Source organism: Enoplosus armatus, chromosome 11 (assembly GCF_043641665.1).
Source record: "Enoplosus armatus isolate fEnoArm2 chromosome 11, fEnoArm2.hap1, whole genome shotgun sequence".
Taxonomy (NCBI): domain Eukaryota; kingdom Metazoa; phylum Chordata; class Actinopteri; order Centrarchiformes; family Enoplosidae; genus Enoplosus; species Enoplosus armatus.
The window spans coordinates 16,354,294-16,380,113 of record NC_092190.1 but is presented as its reverse complement, the minus strand read 5'-3'; the positions used below and the strand labels follow the sequence as shown (position 1 = coordinate 16,380,113).

At 41.8% G+C, this 25,820-nt stretch overlaps 1 protein-coding gene across 1 annotated transcript in view; it reads left to right on the top strand.

Annotated features, from left to right (window-relative positions):
* The window catches only part of LOC139292764 (E3 ubiquitin-protein ligase SH3RF3-like), an 85,789-nt gene extending 66,727 nt beyond the window's left edge, over positions 1-19,062 (top strand). Inside the window, exons 4-10 of the mRNA XM_070915138.1 lie at positions 1,265-1,573; positions 2,682-2,797; positions 5,815-5,985; positions 8,760-9,016; positions 12,014-12,333; positions 18,354-18,706; positions 18,894-19,062. Coding sequence (XP_070771239.1) covers positions 1,265-1,573; positions 2,682-2,797; positions 5,815-5,985; positions 8,760-9,016; positions 12,014-12,333; positions 18,354-18,706; positions 18,894-19,062 — 1,695 coding nt within the window. The remainder of the gene's footprint in view (positions 1-1,264; positions 1,574-2,681; positions 2,798-5,814; positions 5,986-8,759; positions 9,017-12,013; positions 12,334-18,353; positions 18,707-18,893) is intronic.
* Positions 19,063-25,820: the final 6,758 nt, after the last annotated feature.

Below are 25,820 nucleotides of genomic sequence, written 5' to 3'. Positions count from 1 at the left end.
GTAAAATTATGTATCTGTTGCTGGGGAACATGAACTGACTGCGCACTGACTAAATGACTACCTTGTTTTTGTTCCTGATTTTGTTTACTCATTTGATGTCAGTCCATCACACACTAAAACTCTAAATGACAAGAGATAGAAAGCTTTGTTATAGGGCCTGACAAATTGTGCACTTATCATTAAAAACTGCCAAAAACATGCAGCAACACAGAGAGCTATGGTACCTTAAAACAAAACATTCACCACATTATTAAAATCCAGAGCAGTGACCAGACTGTTCGATACATGCAGCTAATTGTGTACTCTGAGCTGGAAGGAGTGTTTACTTCAACATTTATCTGGTAATACTAAAAGTAAATACAGGACTGCAGTCACCTAGCCCTGACATGCAATTAAAATTGTTGAGGCTAAAAACACAGTAAAGCTACAAGCTTATTTCTATTGTGGTCCTTGACAGATGACAGACCTTCAAGTCACTCACCCATCAACCAGGATTAGACATTTAGTTTTGTTCCTGAAAGCATCATGGAACTGAAAAGAACTGGCAAAAGAAAGCTTGTGTGTGTATTTGTCATCATTATTTCTTTGTTATCCAGTCAAGGATGTTTGGGATTAATTAAATTGTTGATTTAGGGATTTGGTGATTAAATTTGGCATACGATTGAGTTGGCAGGATTCATTTCAAGTGTGTAAATTACTTAAAACATCCTTAAACTCTTACAGGTAAACCAACATGGAGTACCATCCAACGGTGTTCTGTCCTTATGTATGGAAAAGTTCACTTTGAATTGCTTTATATCTTAAATTAACAGCTGAGACTTTTTACGTATCAGGTTTTACCCAAGAATGAACTGAAATGAAACCAAAGTCAGGACAGAAAGAATAATCCTGGCTGAATAATCCCTGAAAGGGATGCTCACGTTTGGGCGGGTAATGTGTGGGAGGATGTGTGTATTTGACAAAGAGAGACGGTGTGTGTGTGTGTGTGTGTGTGTGAGTGGGTATGTCTCACTGGACCAGCTGTTGTAAGTGATGATTGTTATGCTGCTGTTTTGAAAAGCTGCCAACAAGAACAAGCGAGGAAAGGCCACACAAACACAGTGCGCTGGAGATGTTGTTGTGGATGTGAACCACTGTGAGCTAACACCTGAACTTCCCCTCTCGCCTCTGCTCCTCTCCTCTCCTCCTCTCCTCTGCTTATCTCCTCTCCTCCTCTCCTCTGCTTATCTCCTCTGCTTATGTCCTCTCCTCTCCTCTGTTCCAGTTAAATGAAACAGCCAAGCAGTTGATGGAGATCGACAAGCCCACGCCAACTAACGTTCCAGGTCCGAGCTCTGAGCCAACCCCATTGGGCCCCTGCGCTCCTGGCCCCTCCCCCAGCGCCTCCCCATCCAATGGAAATGGCTCTGGCCATCGGAGAGGCGAAGGGAAGAAAAACGCAAAGAAGAGGCATTCATTCTCGGCGTTGTCTGTCAGCCAGAGGGCCGCCCAACTCAACAACAGACACAGTATGGAGATCTCCCACCCGGTCCTCATCAGCTCCTCTGATCCCAGGGCCGCTGCACGCATCCAGGTACACACACAAACACATACACACACACTGTAATGAGTAAAATATGTAGCAGTGATGGTATTCAGATCCTTTACTTGAGTAAAATAGAGACAACTCAGTGTAAAAATACTCCTGTACAAGTAAAGTTCTGCAGTCAAATTATTTCTTAACTCAAAGGACAGAAATATTATAGTACTTATGTGTAGTGCATGAGTAAATGTACTTAATTACTTTCCACTTCTGGTATGTATATAGTAGTAGCATTAAACTGGGTTTACATTAATTTATTAATCCAGGATCATCCACTTCTGATATGCTGATAATGATGTACTTACTTATTTGTTGCAGAACTGGTCAGCCTAGCGTGTTGGCATATTTGGGTCACAATTTATAAATAATTTAAATGCTTTTTTAACTTGATAGTAACAAACTGTGAATATTTAAATCAAATATCAAATTTAAAACAGTGCATTTTGGCACAAAATATTGCAGGCAGGCGGTTTTCAGTGAAAAAGTATTGATATTGGTAATACTCAAAACTGACCAACTGGGGACAGTCCAAACAAATCTGACAATATATTTTGGCCAATTTTCTGTCTGCTTCTCAAAGAATTTGAACTGATATTTTGCAGTTGAAAATGTGTCTGGACCAAATGTAGAGTAACAAATGTCACTATTTCTAACACCTCAAACATGTCTTTGACTATTTCTTGTTACATACCAGCCAACACATATACAGTATTTGCAGTATCTCCATTCTTGGTCGGGCTCTAAGCATATATATGTACACGCACACACATTTCGCAAGCCAATTCACTTTGGTCACTCCTTTCCACCAGATTTTATTAACTTATTCCCCAATCACCTACAGTTCCATGTGAATAAAACCAGTCCTCTTTTTGATAGCTGTAGACTGGAGACACATTGCTTTTACATTTATTGCCTCTGGTTGCATTCACACCTGGGTTAAATGTGTTTCTGAATAATACCCAGGACGCATACTGAAAAGCTGGAAATGCTGCTGGCACATATTGCAAGTACTGTTTTACTTTAAATGGAACCCACTCAATTCTGTGTGTGTGTGTGTGTGTGTGTGTGTGTGTGTGTGTGTGTCTGTGTGTGTTTTTAGGATGCATCCCACCCGGGTCCCTCTCCCTCCTCGGCAGGAGTACTGGTGCCCCCCAAAGTGGCTTCCATAACCTCTGAGCTGCTGGCCCATGCCAAGGTGCAGCTGCCACTCAACATGTGAGTACACCTCACCTCAGGGTGCTATCAGCTCACCCACCTGCGACCTGGGATTGTAGTCCCTCCTTCCATCCGCCCGTTCTGTGTCTCAACTGAGTGGATATGTTACTCAGATCCGAGTATGATTTCAGAGCCCGCCTCCTGGCAGCGTTAAAAATATTTCCTCTTTTGTGCCCAGAGTTATTGGCCATGTTCCACCACCTCTGCAACCACATTTACTCCTCCACTGGTCAAGGATGAAATCCCCCTCAGAAAGGAAAAAATACAGTCACACATCATTCCCTCAGCTGTGTGATGCTTACATCAGTGTTTCATAACAAGGCTTTCGACTGCACAGCCATGGCTTACATTAAGCATTTTATTGTACAGCCTGTTATGTGCTTTCACAGAGATGAGCAATAGGAAACAAAGTTCATCACCGATTGTCATTACTTTTTTCTTCAAAAATGAACAGTAAGGTGCTTAGTCTTTACTAAGAAATACAACTAGATATACATTTAGAAAGTGTGCAGCTTTTGTGCTAACAATCTTTCATGTGTCAGGGGGAATTTTTGCTTTATTTGATAGTGGACAGACAAATGATGGCATGCATCTTAACCCCCCTGGGCTTCCCAGAAACTCTGGCAGGAAGCTTTTTTTTTTTTTTCTTTTTTAAAAATGTATCAGTCCAAATTTTCCAAAACGTTCTACATACAGATCTTACAGTAGACAGGTAAAATTACTCTGATTCATGAGAATGAATACACAAGACAAACAAAGGAGGGTTACACAGGCTGCAGTTTGAAGCTTTGTTATTGACTTAAATTACTTGCAGGCTGATAATTTCTTGAACGGATTAAGAGCTAAAAACCACCTGACACATACTCACAAACACAATTAAATTCTTGTGGAAATGTAACCTCACTAGTCACATCCAGATGGTTGGTGAGACGCCAGCGCTGAGCAAGACTGTTCTATAATTTACCTCGTAATTAATCTACCAGGTAACTGCCAGAAAGATATGGGTATCTTCAAGGTGACTGTGTGTTTGTGCTCTTGTGCTTGTATCTTTGTGCGGACTAATTTGAGTTTTAGACCTTGAGAGTGAGGACTTTTTTGGATATTTTTGGATAGTGAGGACATTTGGTCAGTGCTCACTTCTTCCAAGGTTAGAGTTAGGTTTATGGTTTAGGTAAGGGGCCTGGGAACGCATTTTATATATAGAGAAGTACAAATGCATGTGTGTGCTGTATACTGTTAACTGGTGTCTTGCCTGCAGGATGTGAGTCAAATACAGCAACATTGTCAGCTTTAATAATATCACCTTCCAAGTAGCGCTAAGGTGCACACACGCACGCGCGCACACACACAAACACACACAGGCTCATACTCATGCACACACACACACATGTCCAGAGTGGGTTTGTTTTACTGATGAGGTCGGACGTTTCCATCTTGACCTGGCAACTATTCCTGTTGCCATGGGGAGACGGGAGACAGTCCCCACATCCGTTACCATGGCAACCTGAAGGCAGCGCATATAGGGCTTGTTTACTCTGTGGTCTTATCGTCTTCTGTCGGAGTCTGGCACTACATACTACGAATGTCTCCCAGCGACAGGACCTCATTTATATGTTAACGCAGATGCTATACACAATACTCAATACATTAACATAGTCACATATAGTGAGATGCCAAGTACTACATTTATCAGTGTACCTGTTAGAAAGCAGGTACACAAGGACATATTGATTGGGCACCCATTCACAAGTTTACCGTACAAAAATACTAATGACTTAATAAATCCCAGGATACACTGCAACATTAAAGCAGTGATACATCTTTGATTTGATGTGAGTCAGCCTTTTCTGATTTTTCTGGTTAACATGCTAATATGAATTTGTATCAATTTTTGGGAAATTGGTCAGTCGAGATATGATTGAAAGTTTTTTCACTAGTAGAAATAATTTAAGGAGATCCATACTATAATACATCTAAAGGCCTCATTCTTGTTCATAAATACCAGGTCAATAAAAGAGAGTGTGTTCTCAGATAAATTACCTGGTAAATAAAGGAAAAAGATACTATGTTTAGTATTTCTTCCTGAGACAAACTTTACCTTAACTATATCTCAAAATATCCTATGAACTGCTATCAGCAGTATAACTCACGGTGCATTCACTTAACTTGTTTTGGTAAATTGGTTGAGGGCCGTTAAGAGGAATGGTTTGTTGGTCCATTATTTCCTGATTCACTCAAATAAGCTTGTCTTAACTTGTCATTCACTAAAAAAAACATCAAAATTACGTTTTGTTGTTGCTGTTTAAGTTTAATTAATTGTAGATGCTAAAGGAGAACCATTACTGATATCTGAGCTCATATTTAGAGTTGCTAACCCTCTTCCCCATCCTGTTTTTTTAAGAGAATCTGACATAATACAGGTATGAAACACTCTGGAAAAATGGATTGTATATGGTGGGAGCACCAACCTGCTCAGTTCCTCTCTTAGACCTGACAAAGATCCTATTGTAGATCAAAATGTTGTTTGATGGTCTGATAAAGGAGTTGGTGGAGCATCAACAGTGTGCAGGCTCTTATTGTTTGGTCCTCTGCAGAGTACAACTCAGTTAAACAACGTTTAAACAACAAAATACTCTTCTTCCTATTTATTGGTTAAAAAGACGCAGGACAAATCTTGAAATCTGATTAGATAGTTTCAACTTGTTTTGGACAACTAAAAAAGTGTCATGAATATTCTTGAGTCATTGTCTTGATACCAGAGATTTGGTATTTCTCCTCCCTTCTAACTTATTTTTTTTAAATGATTGATTTGCTAATGTTCATTACTTTGTTAATTCTTGTATTTATTTGCATTGTGCTTTTGTAATAGCTTTGCTTTTACTTTGCTTAATACATATTAGGAATAATCCACATGGGAGATAATTGGTATTTGGTGAACAGTTTCTTGATATTTCCTGCAGACTTGATTTTATTATTTGTCTCACTTTTACATACTGTCTGTTGCCTTTGTTCCCCAGATATCTGGCTCTATACGCCTACAAGCCCCAGAAGGCTGACGAGCTCGAACTTAGGAAAGGGGAGATGTACCGGGTGACGGAGAAGTGTCAGGACGGGTGGTTCAAGGGCACCTCACTGAGAACTGCTGCCTCCGGTGTCTTCCCAGGAAACTACGTCACCCCTGTGTCCAGGTCGGTGAGCTCAGGCTTGGGCATGGGGAGGTTGGAGGGTATTGTGGCGGTGATACAGCTCCCACAGCATTCAGATAAAAGCAAAGAGCAATCATATTGGTGGTGTGCAGTTGGTGATGAAGCTTGAAGTACAGTACAGTATCTCAATTACTGTGCCCAAGATGAAAAAGTGACTGAATTACTGGAGAGACCGCAGTACAAGCACAGGGCACCCAAGTTTAATGAATAATCACATGTTCTACTGTATGCAATGTATTTTAAACTCCTCATCCAGGTGAGAAGGCTGAAGAGTCGGTAGAGTTGGTCGGGGAGCTCCTTCTCATTTTGCATTTTCATATTTAGTTTTAAGCAGCTGGTATTTCAAACGTTTCCTTTACTTATCATTCAGTTCCTCTGGTACACAATCAGACTAAGGCCCCTAATTTTCTCCTCACACAAAGCCGGTGGTAGCGCTAACATTGCTAACATTGTAATTTACATTGTAATTTTTCATGATAATTTCCTGGCTCCAACTGGAACCGAATACAGATCAGGCAATTTTGGTAGTTGTTATGGCATGTAATTGCACTTGTGTTTCTGTGTACTCAGAATGCCTCTTGTCACAAAGGCACGCCCCGAAAAGTGCCAGGATTCTGCTTTCTCCTTTGACGACCAAAACTACCAAAATGATTCAGTCACACCACAAGCATATTCTGAGAAGTCTTTACCAGGAAGTGCTTACCATTGTCACTTTTGGCTTCCTAAACGCAGTTAACAATAGATCTTAAAACCAAATAAAACAGAAAAGTGAGTGTGTGGAAATCATATTTGGCGATTTAATTATCCTCATTATTCCTGTATGTGTGAAAACATTTGCAGTGGCTGTTCATCCAATCTGTATTCTGCTCCATGATGCAGGCAAAGAAAAAGAGAGAGGGTAAGAAAATGAAAGCAAGGGAGAATTAGAATAATAGAAAAGGAAAGAAAATAGCAGGGTAGAAATAGAGCAATAATGCGAAGGTGAAGAGAAAGATATGGGACTGTAGGATAGACAGAGAGAGAAAGAGAGGAGGGGAAGGGTAAAAGACTGAGAAAGAAAAAGGTGAAGTAGGTGGAACGAGGTGGAGAAAGGCGAGAAGTGTGAGGATGAGGGAGAAGGAAGAAGAAAGGGAAAGAAAATCATACAACGAGATGAAACGGTTGCAAAAACAGCAGGTGTCCCTCTCCAGTATATATGAATGGCTGCTTCACATTCTGCAGTTATGCAATCTGAGAGAAAGAGAGAGAGAGAGAGAGGCAGGAGGGGCGACTAATCAAATGAGAGGCAATTTGTTATTTTTACGCAAGCATACTCTCCCCCCCCCCACAACCCCCCCACCCCCCACCCCCGTCCTTTGTCTGCAGTGCAGCTCAGAAATTTCTCAATATGATAATGAGAGGCTGCCAAAGATGCACACACACACACACACGTTGTAGAGTTAGACCAAAACAGGTAGCCAAATAGGCATGTCATTCTTTTTTAAATGCAGTTTGAATATTTACATATTTGTTGTGGAATTTATTATCATAGTTGAGACAAACATACAGTATGCCGTGATTGTGTCCTCTTATAAAATTGTATGAAGTCTGAAAAGTTACTGATAGCAGCCAAAAAATATTTGTATGTGTTAGACACAATAAGCAGTTCAAATTAGGGTATGTGTGCGTTGTTCAAAGAGAACATCAAATCGAAGAATATGTGAATAACTTTGCTGTTGCCATTGGTAGACACACACACACACACACACACACACACAGAAAGCCATAACTCTGCATGTGTGTGACAGGAAGTCGATGGGCGGCCATAAGAGTGTGAATACCGCTGAGTCAATGAGATTCAGCTCACTGTTCTGCCAAACATGTGCAGCTCCATATATGTTACAGTAGGACACCATGTCGTGCTGATCCACCGGCCAGATAATAGCACTGAAATCACTCACTTTGACTGAGGATAATAGTGGCTGCTCTGCTATTATGGACTAAATACTGGCTATTAACATTTTGCACTGAACAAGACTAAGAGTCTACAGCCACGCTAGCGGCTCTGTGAGGCTGTACTTACTGAAGGCACATCATTGCTTTGAGCTAATTGCTAACATCTGCATGCTAACACAGTGATGACAATAGGCATTCTCGGACCAAAGAAATCTAGGGACTCCCTGAGAGGAACTGCCCACAGGGGAGCTCACCGAGAACTATATACCTTCAAGGGCTTTCTGTCTGTTTGCATCACGAATAGACTGTCGGTCCATTTTTCCGTGTTTTGTTCCATTTTTTAAGGCTACAGTTACGAGCTGTTGTTTACACGGTTAACGTTTTACACAGGTTTTTAAAAATGGCAGTTGCCAGAGCTACGTTGGCTCATGTGTTCGACCAATCATCGTACACTTACGTCACTCAAGGTTCCTCTTGTGCTGGGAGAGCACCTACTCTGATGTAGGAGCTAAAACCATCCCTCAAAACGGTGTTCTAAGAACTACAATTGCCTAATCTAATGTTGACATGTGATGTCTACAAGCATAATTTAGCTTGTGAGCATGCTATCATTTGCTAATTAGCTCTAAACACAAAGTGCAGCTGAGGCTGATGAAAATGTCATTACGAACGAAAGTTTTGGAGACATTCTAAATTTAACCTGATGATGAAATGTCACCAAAGTTATTACTATTCCAAAACCGCTGTTTCTAAATATCATCTTTAATCATTTGAAACACTCAATGACAAGCCAATATCTCTCTCCCCTCTCTCCTCTGCAGGGCTCCATTTGGAGTTGGTGCTTCTCGGGATCTGTGTTTGTCCAGTCCAGTAGGTGGAGGGTGCAGTCAGGTGGGGAGTAAAATCTCCGACCCTTCATCCCCAGGGCCCTCTTCGTCCCGTCCCTCCACCCCACTAGTCAACTCTGTTAACGCCGTCAGTCCCGCCTCCTCGCCACAAACTGCCGCCGCCCAGCTGAAGAACTGCCTGCGCTCTAGTCAGCATACGGCTAACCAGGCGCGCACCTCAATGCAGCTGGGTAAGCAGAAACACACACAAATGCACACAGTTGTAGAAATACACATAATGAGTTTTAATCATTAAGCATATTTATATCTGTATAGTTACACTGGATTCACCCCTCAGAAGCTTCAGTTTTTGTTCCTGATTTATAATCCTCTTGACCAAAGTGGCTCTCAAGAAAGAAAGCAATGTGAAAGGAGAGGTGAATCATGTTGCATATCTCCAGATGTTACAAGAAAGTATTTAATCACATGGAGATGTGTCTGTCTGTGTCTGGTATTTTTCCTCACTTCATGCTCTGCAATATCTCCTCTTGCGCTAAGACTATTCATCAGCCTACAGGCTTAAAGGAGCAGAGTCCACATCATTTGGGACCTTGCAGGATTTTATCCCCTTAGTCTCTGATTACTGAATAATAGAATATTGATCAGTCATTAATTCAAGTAGTCTCTGCACCATGTAAAAATGTGCAGGCATAAGCTCACAGCAGTCTCTTTAACCTCAAGTTTCATCAGTGCTGTTAGTCATGTGTAATAAAAAATAATAATAATTTTGAGCTACTGAATGAACGAGAAGGATGAGATCCAGTTAGTAGCATTCACATTCACAATCATAAGAGATTGTTGAGCCTCTCAATACAAAAGCCACAAGAGCATCAGTAATGTTGGGCGATTAGACCTGGCTCGCAGTAGGCGTTCCAGTTCGCCTTAAAGGTGTTGGATGGGGTCGAAGTTAGGGCTCTGAAAACACACTCACATTCCCATCTACAGGAAACCTCCAATTCACCTAACCTTCTGCATCTCTTTCGGGCATTTTTGCCTTTATAAGATAGGCAAGACATTACAGAGTTGATAGGAAATAAGGGGAGAGACATGAGGGATGACATGCAACTTGACCCGGGGACATTGCAATTATATTGTCAGCATCTTAAACCCCCACAGGCCCCCAGCACGGCCCTAACCTGCATGTCTTTAGACTGTTGGGAAAAAAACATGCAAAACAGAGAAGAACATGCAAAGTCCACACAGGAAGAACCTCCGAGGACTGCTGTATTCTTGCTGTTGTTGTTGTTCTGGGGTAAATGAAATGCTGCAACATATATGAGAGGATGGACATATTGTCTGTATCTGTAAAATGTTCACTACCAGTGTTTCTCCTCTCTGTGGTTAGTCACACAGTACTCTCACACAGTCAAGAGTATGATTCAGGTATAGTTCAGGTTGGCAATTAAAACCACTTGGTTAAAATGAAAGACAACTGTGGTCAAAGTCTATCAAGGCTGACTACAAGTATGAGACTAGATGTAAACCCTTATGATGACTGTTGTTGGACGCAAACCTCATGCGCCCATCCACACTCTGCACTTCCCTCTGCACTATATGAAGCCACTGGATCATCACTGTACATAAGCCACTATTGCAGAATACTTACGAGAACATGCACTCAAACATACAACAGAAAGACATTACTCTGGTGGTTCAGTTTGTGCCTGCCATGCACACACACACACACACCTGTGAGTCTGTACAAGGTCTAGATCATATCAGCCTTGTACTCCACTCAGAGTCTATTCATCTCTCCAGCACCCCTTTCTCTCCTTCTTTTTGGATCTTTTCTTTCTCCCTCGGAGAAAATAATGGGTAAAGGTTTCTTTTGGGAGGCTGAAGAGTACACACTGTGAGAACACTGCCAAGAATTACTCACGCACACACACACACACACACACACACACACACAGACATGTGCTCTCCCACGTACATACACACACAAGTGAGCACACAGGCTCACAAACACACAGCTGAATGACATCACTGTGCTTTTTGTTTTATGGAGGCGTAATGACAGAGCTTCATGCCTCTTTCCTTTTCTCTCTCTGTTTCTCTTTCTCTCTCCCTCTCTCTCTCTCTCTCTCTCCCTCCCTCTCTCTCTCTCTCTCTCTCTCTCTCTCTCTCTCTCTCTCGCTCACATAGACACAAACAGACACACATCTGGTCTCCATTACAAAATAAAGTATGTGCATAGTTCTGGTGTTTAGTGGTTTTATCACATGACCAGCGCGCCTCTCTATGGATTTCTGCCTGAGTACTGCAGTGTAGAAGAGCAGGTGGCTAGCAACCCTGTGTGTGTGTGTGTGTGTGTGTGTGTTTATGTGTTTATGTGGGTGTGTATTTCTGTGTACTTTTAACTTTTATCCTCATGAGCACCAAATGTCCTCATACAAATTCAAAGGCTGAGAAAAGTGCTCCAAACTCAGGACATCGCAGCCTGTTTTTATTTCTACGAGGGGTTTGTTCAGAATTAGGGCCTGGAGTTAAGCTTAGATTATTCACAGTTACTTTGAAGCTTTCTATTTTTTTCACATTTTTAGCAAGGTGTTTGAATTTTGGACCTCATCCTCTCAGATTAACCTGTTCTCCCCGTGTTTGTGGGGCTTAGTCAGACCAAAGTGAGATGAATTGAAGACTCTTAAATTCCACACTTCTAAATAAGTAATTTGTAAATAATTGCATTCATCTACTGTGTCTCTGTGATAGACGGGCCATCTCTCTGAGTGTTTCTCTGCATGTGGGGATACACTCCAGCAGTCTTTACCAGCCTTCACCACTGTTCTGCTTAAGCCTTTAAGACTTAAGCAGAACACTGCGTCAAGTAATTACATTTTGCTTTACCCAGTATATCAAAATAGACATTACAGTAATCTAAAGTTGGCACAAAACAATCCAATAGTGTGTCAACATCTTGCAGGAACCAGGGATTGCCTGTCTTTGAAAGTTCATTTGCTTTTCTAATAGAAATCAATTATACTGTGTTCATGCAATATCATGTGGACTAGACAGACCCAAATACCAGAGACACAGATTATTTTGATACCAATTATCTCCTCTGATATTGAGTAATAAGATCACCTCTGAGTCAAACTCCCAGAATATTGGCATGCTCCCTCTCGGGACTATTGATGACCGATGGCCCTCACAATTATACTAGCTCACCCGTGTGTTTGTTTTCTGTTTAGTCCACAGTCCTCCTGCTGGAAGCCCAGAGCGTCCCACGGTGGCCCTCTCCCCCCTGCGTCCTCAGAGTTCCTCCCCCTCACGTTGCCCCGGCCAGTCGGGTCGTCCTCTCTCCATGGTGTCTCCAGGACCCAGCTTAGGGCCTTCGCCCCTCTCTTCCCCGGCCTCGCGGCCCCTCCTCCCCCTCTCCTCCCCTCTCTCCTGTCTCACGCCTCCTAACGTATCAGCGGTGCTCCTCAACGGGGAGCCAGCCAGCCCCCTGCAGCCACCTTTGCCGGGCCCCTCTCACGCCCAGGGGGCCCTCGCACCCAAAGCAGAGAAGGTGAGCCTCATCCTCATGAACACCTACAGAAGCACACTTCAGCTGAGAGTCAAATATCATTGGCTCGACATTGGCTTATTCTGTCAGATCAACACTCCAGAACCCAAAAAGTATTGATTTACCATCACATAAGACAAAAAAAACAGCAACTCCTCACAACTGAGAGGCTGTAACTAAGGAACGTTATATTAAAAAAAACTTCAATCAACTAATTGCTTCAGCAATCTGACCATCATTATTGAGAATATCCAGAGTCAGGCAGCTGTTTTGTTAGAGCAGGGAACTGAATATGGCAAACCGAATATTGAATGTGTGTTTTGAGTCCATACCTCCATTAAGAGACGTCCCTCTTGTTTCAGACCACACAGATAATAAGAGCTAGAGAAAGAAATACATGGGGCCACTTCCTTTGATTCCAGACACTTCAGTCATCCTGTAAATAAAATTCACCTTAGATATTTGAATCACCTTTAACACCAGGTGAAGAAGGTGTTTTGTCTTTCACATGGCTCTGTGAATGTGAAGTCTGTAGTGTATGTGTGTGTATGTGTGTGTCTGTATGTGTGCGTGTGATGTGCCAGCAGTCCTCTCCTACCCCAGTAAGCGTCATTCACCCAGGCAGCTGGCACAAATGCTGAATGCCATCCTATATGTTGTGAGATCTGCTGTGTTAAAGCTGTGGATGTTAAATCGGGCTGCGCTGACAGTGAAGGATGGCACCGAGAGCTCGCATCTGTCTCAGCTCCATTTGTTTCACTCTTGGCTCCACAGTCTGGGACAGCTAATCTATGGCTAGCTGACAAACAGCTCATTGACTATGGAACAGCAGGCAGCAGCCTTGTTTACATCGTCACACTCAAAGATGGCTTGAACTCTTATTTTTTCAGAGATTATAACTCATACACTGAATATATCTCATAAACGTTGGAGCAAGGTAGTTAAAGTGCTGCATCAGTCAGTTAAAAGCGCCATTTATTGTCATCCTGTCATGTCATTCTGATGTTGAAGAATGCTCCCATCCAGTCACAAGTAAAAAAATATGTGGTTTTTTTGTCATTTTTAAAGCACGTCTGTCTAAAAGAATCATTCTAGTTTGTTTTGGATCGATTTTTCTCAGCTGTCCATAAATCTTAAGTGACCCAGTCGAAAAGAGCTGCTACTCTACCCAAAACAATGTCTCAATATGGATTTTGCTGTAGTTGTAGCATCCAATTATGATCTAAATGCTGTTTCAGAAGCTTTTACGCCATTGACAAGATTATAGTTCTGGAGGAAAACCAGAATAGTTCTCAGTTTTTGTGCAGGGTAGCTCAGTAGATCAAATGTAAAGATTATTGGCACAAAATAATCAACTATTGTCAGTCCCAGTCCCAAAATACTATCTCATCCTATTATCCCTTTAAAAACTGTTCAGCCTAACCCTCCTTCACAGCACTTACCTTTGTTGCTTTGAGCTTGGCAGAGCCGAAACATCAGGTTTGAAGTGAGGTTGGCGATGAGGCCGCGCAGAGTCAGTCTTTGTTACAGAGGGAATGATGAAGCCACTATGATAGCTGTCTGGCAGGCGCAGTTGGGATAATCTTTGTTCGACACACTGTCACACCGTCTAGAGCACAGCCAGCATCACAGACACATATCACGTTGGACATTGAGATATGTTTGTAGACCGTTTCCAAGAAGTCTGCACTTTGGCAGTCAGGAGTGCTTGCAGAATTTCGACAGGTCCAGAAAAAGTCTATAAATGCCAAAACTGTGTTTAACTGTATATTCAAGAAAAAGGCCTTGAGCTTAATAATTATTGAGTGCAAGTAAAGTCTTATATTTTACTCATAAGTGGCATTAAGAAGCATGTTGTCACCCTGTCTTCTTAGACATGGAAGCCAACACTCTTTGTTTTAAACCACCAAACTGACACCTGTGAGCAGAGAAAACAACAAAATATGGAGTTACCATGATCCATTTAATGAGCACATTTCAGACATGCTGTACAGAGCTTTGTCCCACTTTCGCTCTTGGATTTTTCTCATTTTTTTTCTCTCACACACTTTACCTTAAAAGGATTTAAAGAGTGTTGAGCGTGGGCGAGTAAATGATGGAGTAATTAGCCTGGTGGGCGCCCAGAAACTGGCGTTCAGAGCATCATTCCTCTCAACCCTGAGCAATCTTAACACCCCTGTGTCTACTCTGAAAGGTTAAGTTCAACACTTTTATCAATGGACGTCATCATCGGCACTGGATTCTTCCGTGTGTGCAATCTCACTCACATTATAAGGAACAGAGAAGAAGAGAGAAAACACTACAGGTTCAGCATCCTGCCAGTGTGTCTCAGAGCAAGGCACTCCTCCAGAGCTAAATTAGACTGAACCTGAGAGGCAGACTGAATTGTGAGTGTATGCTGCACTCTTGTGGTTGACTATGGAACAACAGCAGCAGTTTGACTCACTTGTGTACACACACACGCACACTGGTGAGCACACACACTCACAGGAGGCAGATTAAGCCTTTAAGCCTGCAGATGAAAGAGGAGAGGGAGTGATTATTCACTTTTTTCTGCCGCTTTCAATCCTACCTCCCTCCTTCCCTCTCTCTTTCTGCATCCCTCTGTTCTCTCTGTCCTTCCCGCTATCTTTCTGTCTCTCCATCCTTCCTCTCCACCTTTTCGCTTTCCTTTCTCCCTTCTTTCTCTCCTCCCCTCTACCTCCTTCCCTCTCTGAGCTCCTCATCCTCCTTTACATCCCACCATTTTCTCCACTTCTATTCATCTTTATTTTCCTCTCCATCTTCTCCTCCCTCTCCCAAATTAAAATTCAAACAAGCTTTATTTGCATGACAGGAAGGAAATCTCTGTTGCCAAATCAGTGGAACATTTTATGTGTGTGTATTTCAGTATCTTGCATCATTAGATTTATGTAAAAGTGATTTATGTTTTGGGGGGAAAAAGTTCAACAAAAAAGCAACACACTCCTACATCCTGCGTCTTGGTATTTAGGGGAATGCATATCTCTAAAACACTGGTATACTCAGTGCAAGAACAATGCTGTTAATTTTCTATAGTGGGTCTGCTGAGTCAAAGTGTTTATACAACCTCTCTTGCTTTGTAAGCACTTTTGTTCTGTGCTGCCCCACCTCTGTACTAACACTGGTCATTAGGACCATGAATTAGCATTTCTCTTTTTATTTATGTGATTGTGATCAGAAATGGCGACAGTATTTTGTCACTTATGTTTACCAATAATTTTGTAACAGTGTAGTTTGTTAGTGTAGATGTCAGCACGTTCGGTTGTTACTGGTTCTGTGATTGAATTTATTCTAATGTTCAGTCTGTTTAGCAGATCACTGTTTGGGTCTGTGACGTCCCAACAGACATCAAAGTCAAGAAATCTCCTATTTGTTACAGATTAGATTATAAAGTAGGCCCCAATTTTGAAGCCGTAAAAGAATTTAAGTGGTTTCATGTACAAGAAACCTTCTAATTCCACAGTAATTCACAGTGAGTCTATGAGTTATTGACTAACCAGATTACTACTGGACCATTAATTGATTAGTTGATCAACAACTGACAAGATAAAATACCAAATATTTGCTGGATTAAGGTCAAACATGAGGATATGCTGCTCTTCTCTCTGTTATATCATCGAAATTAGAATATTCTTATGTTTTTGGACAATTTTACCTTGAGCCTTCAGAATTTATCATGATATCATTTGACTACTTTTACACAATTATTTGATTAATTAAAAAATAATAAATGGATTAATCAATGATTAAAATAATAGTTACTGTAGTTGCAGCCCAAAACCAAGGTGTACTGGGCTGTTTCTTCTAGAAACCTTCCTGCAGTGTTGTGTTATCTGTTTTCCCGACATCTGGATGTTTCTCTGACAGGTCGTTACTTTGATCATCTCCATGTTTGCTGACAACTTCTACATTTTACAGGTGTCAGGAAGCACAGGCAGGTTTGCTTCCAGCCTGGTTCTCTAGTCGACAGTATTAGGGAGCCGTCTGATGTTTGTACATTTGGTGTGACAGCTGGGCGGACCTACCACAGGGGCTAGTCAGCAGCGTCAGCTGGCAGTAGAAAAGTATGTGATAAAAAAACAAAACAGAGTGCCTATTTGCACCTGGGTAATGTAAATAGCCACACTGGCTATTCCACCCCGGGTGCAAATACAAATCGCATTATTGGCTACTGACACCTGGGTGCAAATAGCATCTGCCTAAAAAAACAGATACATCCAAATGTAAATATACTGAAGCAGTGTAAGGTGATTATAAGTCACGATTATCCTAAGATAAGCTCTCAGTGTTTGTTAAGAAATTGCAACAGGCTGTACAGTATTAATACAATTTAGAGAAATAAACTCATCAAACTACAGCAGAGGAGATAAACACAGATGTACTCTAGATGTACTAAGACAACACGGAGAGAAGCCATTAACCATTAATGATGAACTAAGACTGCAGAGAGGTTTCTTTTAAGGTCACAAGGTTTGCACTTACAATGTGAGCAACTGTGACTCACACAAAGAAAACACAAAGTCTTTACAAGTTCAGTTGGTGCCAGCTGAGAGCTCACAGAAACAAATAACAAACACACACCACAACCTGAGAACAGCAAATCTGTGAACATGAACTTTGTAATTACTCACGTAATCAGATGAAAAACACATGACACTGTGGCATCCAGTAATATTTTGTTTCATGCTGGCGATGAACAGAAGTCCCTCCTCTGACTCCAATATAAGAGGACAGTTTGTGCCAGTTTCTGCTTTGAGTTTGCTTGCTCGCCATATGTCAAGAGGCAGTTTTAGTAGTCTAGACGCAGTTGTAAGCCCTGTTATATAAGGTGCAGCTGAAGCCGTCAAACACTTAAATGAATAGAAAAGATCCCAATGATTGTGATGCAAAATTAACTCATTAAAATGTTCTGCTGTTGCTCGATGACTGTGGTTTATCATTTAGTTGGGCACAGACAAGAGCACATTCACACTCATCAATGTGTGGTAAAACACTAAATATTCTGCATATAGTGTGGTTGCAGATGGTCAACAGGTCACTAGCTGTCTTTATGTTCTGGTTCCTCTCCTCAACTCTCTCTGGTGCTTCATATTTATTTACCACCACACTTGTTAGAGGCATCTTCCCCTCGCTGCTGCTGTCCTGACTCTCTTTTACCTTGACTTGAATCGGAAATCTCAAGGCAGTGTGTCCTCTGAGTTTTCCATTGTGTTTCTTAGCTTTCATATTCGGATGCCAACTGTCCGTCACAGCGTTGCAAAGACGGTGTTTGATGGAAAATGAATGTAAAATAAAAAACCTGATGCTTGATCCAGCAGCCCATGTATTAAGCAAACAGATGGCTGAGGCAGAGACAGAGCTGATATGGAGGCTACATGCATCCACCAAAAAAATTTAATTATGCTCAGTATTGATCCACATTGTCATGACTGAGACTGTAAAATCATCCCAAGCAGCAAAGGACACAAAGCGGTTTTGTCCTCCTGGTATCACAGTTCAGTCTGACTGAATGGACAGCATTGTACAGCCCTTCTATAATCAAACATGAATGGAACAATGTGAATTTGCCTTTAAAGGTGCCATTAAGAAACACTCTCTCTATAATCAATACAGCTTATTCTGAACACCACTACAGTAGATGCACAGGTCCTCTGGTCGGCCAGGAGATATTGATTTCTTTCCTGAGACTTTTTCTGATGAAACTAATTTTCTTTTATTACCATTTTATTCCATGTGTGATGTGAAGTCACACAATACAGGAAAATATTTTTCTATTTGTTTCATAAATGTGTTTTCTGAATAATGTGTAGTGCAGTTGTGCTCTGCGGTGTCTTTATGCAGAGAGAAGAAAACAGATGCACAGACGCCACTTTTACCACCTTGTCACTTTTCTGTATTCCTGTAAATCTCACCACAATCTCACCATGTCTGTTTGTTTGTTGTCTTCTTCCTCCCTCTCTCTCGTCTCCCTTGTTATCCTCCCTCGCTCTATCCATCCTCAGAAGGAGAGGAAAGCAGGAGTTTTACTAAAGCTCTTGTCAGGGGCAGCAGCCAAGAAGAAACCTCGCTCACCTCCCTCCTCCCCGCCCACCCACGACCCCTCATTGGCCGACGCAGCCCACCATCCTCACCACCATCACCACCACGCCCGCTCAGGTTCCTGTCCGATGGCGTCGCAGGGCAGAGCTGGCTCCTGTCCGATCGAGAGTGATATGGCAGGGGCCATGGGACTGGAGCCTCTGCACAGGAAGTCCGGCTCCCTGGACACCAACTTCCCCATGTCTCCCCCGCCACCACGCGCCGGCAACGCTCTGATGGTGCTCCGGCCTGAACCCAAGCCCCTGTCCAGAGAGAGGTAGGCGCGCACACATCCACACACAAAGCAATCACACACATGCAAAAGCAAGAGCAAAAGAAAGTGTTTTCATTATTATTATGCTGTCATTGATAGTTGCACTTCCTGCACTGATCAGATTCTTTCAGGTGGTCTGTTCCAGCATGTGATGTTGCGTGTGTGTTATAACTGTCTCCATGTGTGGCAGGTATCGTGTGGTGGTACCCTACCCGCCCCAGAGTGAGGCGGAGATCGAGCTGCGGGAAGGGGACGTGGTGTTTGTCCACAAGAAGAGGGAAGACGGCTGGTACAAAGGCACCCTGCAGAGGACGGGACAGACGGGCCTGTTTCCCAGCAGCTTCGTCGAGAGCTTCTGAACTGAGAAACGTGGACGAAAGAACACGCGCACTGCTCCTGTTTCTGAGTCACAAAACACACACATGCTTCACAGCTACGTACATACACGAAGGATGGGCCGACATCGGTTTCACAGACACACACTTTTGGATGAAGATGGACTTTCCTGCAAAAAAGAAACTTGCTTTAAGAAGCTGCTAACCTTAAGAAGAAGTAATTCGTCTGAATTTCAGTGGAGATTTTCAGTTTCACATGATGGTCAAGATGCGTTTTTCCCAGAACAATCTGTCAAGAAACACTGGAAAAGAATCCAATTTAAAGCAACTTAATGCTGGCATAAAACATCATTAAGAGTAACTGTCTTCAGAAACCCATATCGGTCCAACTAATTCTCACACACACACACACACACACACACATGCAGGAAAGCTAGCCCCGCCTTCGACCAGCCACACAGGAAGCAGGGCAGCTTTTTTTCCCCGTCTTTCGCTCGGGGACAGCATCGGGTCAGAGGGGCTTCATCAGACTCGTTTTACGCACCTGTGATGTTGACTACTGAAGGTGCACAAACTCAAAGAGCACAGAAAGACAAACCCTGCCTCCCAGTTCTCCCCCCTTGACATCGTCCACCAGCAAACACTAGCACAAGAAGCATTAGCTCTGCTTTCCACTGAGACCTCAGAACTTGAATTTGGGTGCTTTTCTTTGTTTGATGAGTGAAGATTTATCGCCAGGTGGTGAGGGAAGTGTGTGAGCCGACACTCCAGGATCACTGTAAGCACATCTCCGTGTCTAGTTTGTGACAACAAGCACATGTGTTTCTTATCAGCCCGATATATGTTAACAACAATGCATGTAGCATTATTATGTTTTTTTTAATTTATGTTGAAATAGATGTTTGTGTTGTCCCAAACTAGTCATGCTGTGCTGATCTGTCACAGGAATTTTAATTTAAAAAAGTGCAAAAGGCAAAACATTAATTAGGTGATTAACTTTTCTATTTATATATCTTACATAAATTTATACAACCATTTTTTTATTTAAATTAGTCCTTTATAGACCCTCCACAGCTGTTGTGTTAAATAAACTGGCTTGCTGAATGTAGGAAGAAATGAAAAGGTATGCCAACACTCTTTAAAGAATTGCTTTGTATTGTTAAAGTTGTTTTTTGATCTTCTGAGTGGGATTACAGAGACAAAGAATGCACTTGGTAATATTTGATACAACCTGCCAATATATCTACATATACAGTATTTACACACTCCGTTATTATTTATTTGACAAAAGGGATTTCCATCGCTACTTGTGACAGCCTTCTGTTCTAAGAGCAAACATTTGTTCTTCAAGTAGACACAAACAGGACAAAGTCTTACCTACGACACATTCTGTCACAAAGATTGCTAACAGTAGTTCCTCTTCCTCAGCCCGTTCTTGAGATACTGTTGAGAGTTTTTGTCTGACTGCAGCAATATCATGAAACCAAAAGCGTGCAGATTCAATGCTCATGGAAGAATGTACGGCTGAGGGGGGGAAAGCACCTGAAGTCAGAGGACAGGGAAGTTTTTCATCACACAACTGCCAACCTTTGACAGCCACTTTTCCTCTGACCTTGTCAACCTTTAACGTGTGTTTTTGTACGGCTTCAGTGTGTGTTTAGTCAGTCTGCTTCGTGAATCTCTACGTCCTGAGTGTGGATACAGGCTTGTCTAGTTTACATCAACCATCTACCTTTTTTCCCCCTGTTTCTGGAGATAGAAGCCCAGTGAAACTCAGAGCATGACTCGCTCACTGTGTGTGTGTGTGTGTGTGTGTGTGTGGGTGTGTGTGTGTGTGTGTGTGTCAGAGAGTGAAAGGTCAGCAGGATTTTAATAGTCGCCATGTATCAGTGAAAGAACACGGTCAAAGGGCGTGAATGGTTTTCCTCACCTGCTGTTTTTAAAAAGTGGGCCAGAAGGAAGCACAAACAAGTGCTGGCCATGTGCATGCAGGTGAGGCTCACTCATTGGCTGAGCACACCAATGTCTAATTGGGTCATCACCAGGAGAGTCTGTCATTGGCTAAGCACACTCGAGTCTCCTTGGTGAACTGCATTTATGTCATATGGGAAAGACAATAAATCCAAAACTCTAGATAGAAAATACTACTTCTGCATTGAATCAGAAAGTGTCACGACACAGCATGGGGATTTGTTTTTTGTTTTTTTGCATTGCATCAATGAAAAGCTTCCCAGAGTCAACAAAACGCTGCAGTGTCAAAACAGTTTGGAAACTTCTGTCATTTCTTATTCCCATACGATGTGACTGCAGAATAAACACCCAAACTTTGCAACAAGCTCTGCACAGACTTGCAGAAAACAAGCACAAGACAGAAATGATGATATTACAGACAACAGATCTGACTCAAAAATGCAATTTGCTACCACACGTTTTCTCTCAGCCCCTTTTTACCGAGATTAATGGCCTGATGAAGTTGTTACATGATTCTTTTTTTTGTCCATGCAATTCTTTTCAGCTTGATACTGAAAAAAAGAGGAGTAGGCTTTAAATTAAACAAGGAAGCAAAATTTCTTTTTCTTTTTTCTTTTGTAAATGTTTTCATGTTCACCTTGAACTTGAAGCGGAGGTGACCGACCTGTCATTGAGGAGACAAAAGCACAAGCAGTTTGTACTTGTGAAGTGTTTTTTTTTTCTCCACACTATTAGATTGTGTGTGTGGGGGGGGGGGGGGGACTGATCCCTTAAACTGTGAAGAAAAGTGAACATGTTAATAAACTTTACAAAGTGAAAACACACACACACATACAGTCATTAGAGAGAGCAGCATGGCCTGCTGGCAGCGCAGTATGGGTAATCCAGTGCATCTGGAGCAACAGATGAAACCAAAAAGAAAAGACTAGGGCTAGACTGACAAATATCACTTTTCAGTTAGAAGCGTGGATCTGAGGCAGTCGGTTTGATTCTTTACATATGAAATGTTTAATTGAGCGGTTTTGTCTATTTATTCAATCAAGTGTACATGACTGTGATATTTGTGCTGCTTTAATTGAGTGTTTTAGTTCAGCCGAGTAGAAGTGCCAGTTTACTTGCCATGAAAAGGGTCAAAACTAAATGTCAAAATTTTGGCAGGAGATATTAGTTACTGGAAGCTTCAATCCAAAAATATCTGCATTGGCCTTCAAAACCTGTCAGTCAAACCCTAGTGCCTACAAATGCCAACACATACACACTCCAATCTGTCTTTGTCTCTTCCTTACTTTCTTCTTATCGGTACGATGAGCCTGCTGGTTGTTTTTCTGTTTGACGAAAACCAGCAGATCCCAGAACAGCTCTGCACAAACCCCTGAGTGAGGTTTCTCTTATCTGTTTGTACGCCCGCTGAACAGAGGACTCTAATTTTTACTGAGTCAAACTTAAGCACAAGTCCTCGTCTGTGATCTTGACAGTCGTATTATTTTTTCTTGAGGTTGATGCTGTGAGGAGGAGAAGAAGTTTACAACAGTCAAAACATCAGGAATAAAACCACTGCACAGTGGTCACTTTACATAAAATATCTTGAATATTCTGGTTTAACAAATGTTTCCATGCCGTTCGTGTTTCATTTACGTGATGTAAGCTTGTCTTTCACCTCAGCTTCCTGGTTGTAAATACCACCTGAGAACTCAAGGTGACGGCTTGGAAAATGTGAACAAGCCATCAGCAGCAGTGCTAACTCCCACTGCACATCCAATTTCTCATTGGACTTGATATCAAATTACTGCCCGCTCCCTTTTTTTCCTTCCAGGAAGCCTGAGCACTCGCCCTACCATCTTGAATTAGATGTCGGCCATATTTGTTCCTATGGATACTCGTGTGTTTGTGTGTGTGTTTGTGTGTGTGTGTGTGTGTGTGTGTGTGTGTGTGTGTGTGTGCGAGGGGAGGGGGGCCTCTGTATGTAGCTCTTTACATAAAAAAGGAACTTTATGAAAAGGTTTGGTGCGGTGTGAACGCTCATGCTTCACCAGGACTGAGCCGGGTTGAACACAGCGAGGGGAACAGAAAAAAAAAAGAAAGTATATATATATAATTCTATATTGTGCAGAATATTTATAGGCCTTTTGTGCCAATGAAGTCATGCTCTGCGCTGGCCATGCCCAGCGCTCTCTACCATGTGATCATTATACATCGTCTTGTACTGATGACCCGTGGCTGATTTGATTGTTTTTTCATGTCAAGTGCATTTTTCGCAATAAATGCCTTTGTTTTAAAAGAGATTCTCAGTGTCTTTTTTTTTTTTTTTTTTTGCATCTGCCTGCAGCTTTATAATGGAGATAACAAGTGTTGTGTACTCTGATGCATAACAAACGCATTACCTGTGTAACCCATTAGGATTTTACTGCTGCCCTTTGGAGAATTCATCCTGAGAAGCATATTATATCCTGCTCTAATTATAATTATCTGCACTCACAATGTGCTCATTATGAGCTTATGAAGCCTTATGAGCAACACTTCTGACAGAGTCTCTTCATCATTACAGTATGGAAGCCCATTTCTGCCAATGTGATGAAAAGAAATATCCAGTAAGTCATTATAATGTGAACACTTCTCTAAATAATGACTTACTTATCTCTAAATAATGACTTAGTATCTCAAAATATTGAGAAACTTTCTGAAAATAATGACTTACTTATCTCAAAATAATGTCTTTATGAGAAGGTTTCTCATTATTTTGAGATACCAAGTATTATTTTGAGAAAAGTAAGTCATTGTTTTGAGATAGTAAGTCATTATTTCGAAAATGTTTCTCATTAAGACTTACAATATCTTTTTTTTTTCATCTCATTGGTGTAAATGGGCTTCCATATTACAGACATGCTTGTAAAGGATGTTTAGAAATAAAGCTGACACGCTCCCTGTTTTTTCCTCCTTCTCTCCATCTTCTCCTCCTGTCCACCCTCCCCTCTTTACCTCCATCCTCCTTTTCCTTTCTCTCCCGATGTCTCTTCTCAAGCCAACACTGGCATGGACGAGGTGTGTAATTGGTAATTTCAGAGCGTCGCCAGCACTCCCCTTAAATGACAACCTCATCGCTCCAGCAGCCGGGCCTGTCTCCAATGATCACCTCCATTTGCATTTAGAGTGACTAGTAAAAGGTGACAAGGGCATGTCTATGAGAATGTCTGTGTGTGTGTGTGAGTGCAGGGGGTATGACAGCTATCTCGGATGTAAGCGCACACAGGAAAACTTAACATTAACACTCAAACTGCTATATTTAAGGCGAGCGGGAGGCAGGCAGCAAATTTCGATTTTTCAGATTTCTGCAGTGCAGAGATAGTGTTCACCTCTGGCAGGAAAACAGGGAGAAACCACTTCGCACCCAGAGAGTAGCTAAAGGTGTCTGTACACACACACACACACACACACTTTTTCCACGGTTTGCCTTGGTGAAATGGTTCTCCTCAGGGTGTCCTCCTCCCAACCTACCAGCGAGGTGCTGCAGGCCCCTGCAGGGAATCGATCAGCATTCCTCTGCTTTACACCAGACCTGTCTGTCTGCCTGTCTGTGTGTCAGCTCTGAGTCACATGAAGGGCAACGGAGCTGGAGGGTAAGACACTGCAGGGAACAAGACCTTTACCAGGTGGTCTAGTGCAGTCCCATTGTGTGTCTGTGTGTGTGTGTGTGCTCAAATACAGCCAGGTGGCGGGCAGGGAAGATGTTAAGCTACTGCTGTCTCCTAAATCTTCCTCTAACGCAAAAGGGAAGCTTGTGATCATCCTCTATCCTCTTACCTTCTGATGAAAGGGAAAGAAATGTAGACGTCTATACAGTGAATCACAGGGGTGTAGACAGATTAAGCCAGGAGGTCTGCAGGTCTTACAACAGTCTGAAAAAATGCCAGTCTGAAAGCACAGTTTGCTGCATTATTGGAAACAAAAGGTCCAGTTTTGAGAATAGGTGATACAAACACCTCAATTGTGTCCCAGTTTGCGTCCCAACCTTCTTTTTACAACACAGTTCATCACATCGAGAGGCCATACCTGCACTCACTCAACAGAGATAAACAGAACATAAAATTAGCTAAACAAAATGATGCAGTCTTGATCTATATCTTTTCTTTTCTTTCACTGTACTTCAGGCCACATCACACCTACTGTAAAATGGCCCCTGGTCAGACACCTTAGATAAAAGGCTTTGTGTGACAAATGCATGACATAATCACAGCTGAAGTCCATGGCCTCTGACCTGCTCATGAGATCTGAGTTTGTATATTTTTCAACACCATACAGAAAACAAATCTCTTTTTCATTGAGGGATATTTTAAAATAGAACAAATCCTGAAGCAGTGGCTGCAGTCAGATGGATCCTCACATTGTCCAACATGACACAAACATGTAACACGTATGATACAACTGAACTCTTTTTGAACTACAGGTGACCAACCACGTGTCCTTTTATGTGATCTCATACTGGTTATAGAAACGCTTTTAAAGTTAAACACAATTGGTGGAGAGCAATTAAGTACAAGACTATTATGTACACAAGTATGAAAGAGAAAATGGTGTATATATATATATATATATATATATATATATATATATATAAAGCACCAATGACCAACAACAAAAATACTGTCTATATAGTACATTCAGAGAGCAATATTGTACCTTTACTCCACTACATTTCTTTGACAGCTAGAGATAGTAAGATTGATTTATAAAATGTTACATTGTCATCATGACACTGTCCAACAGTATATAAAGTAGTTAAAATAGCTCCACTTTGACCACTTACAACATTAAAT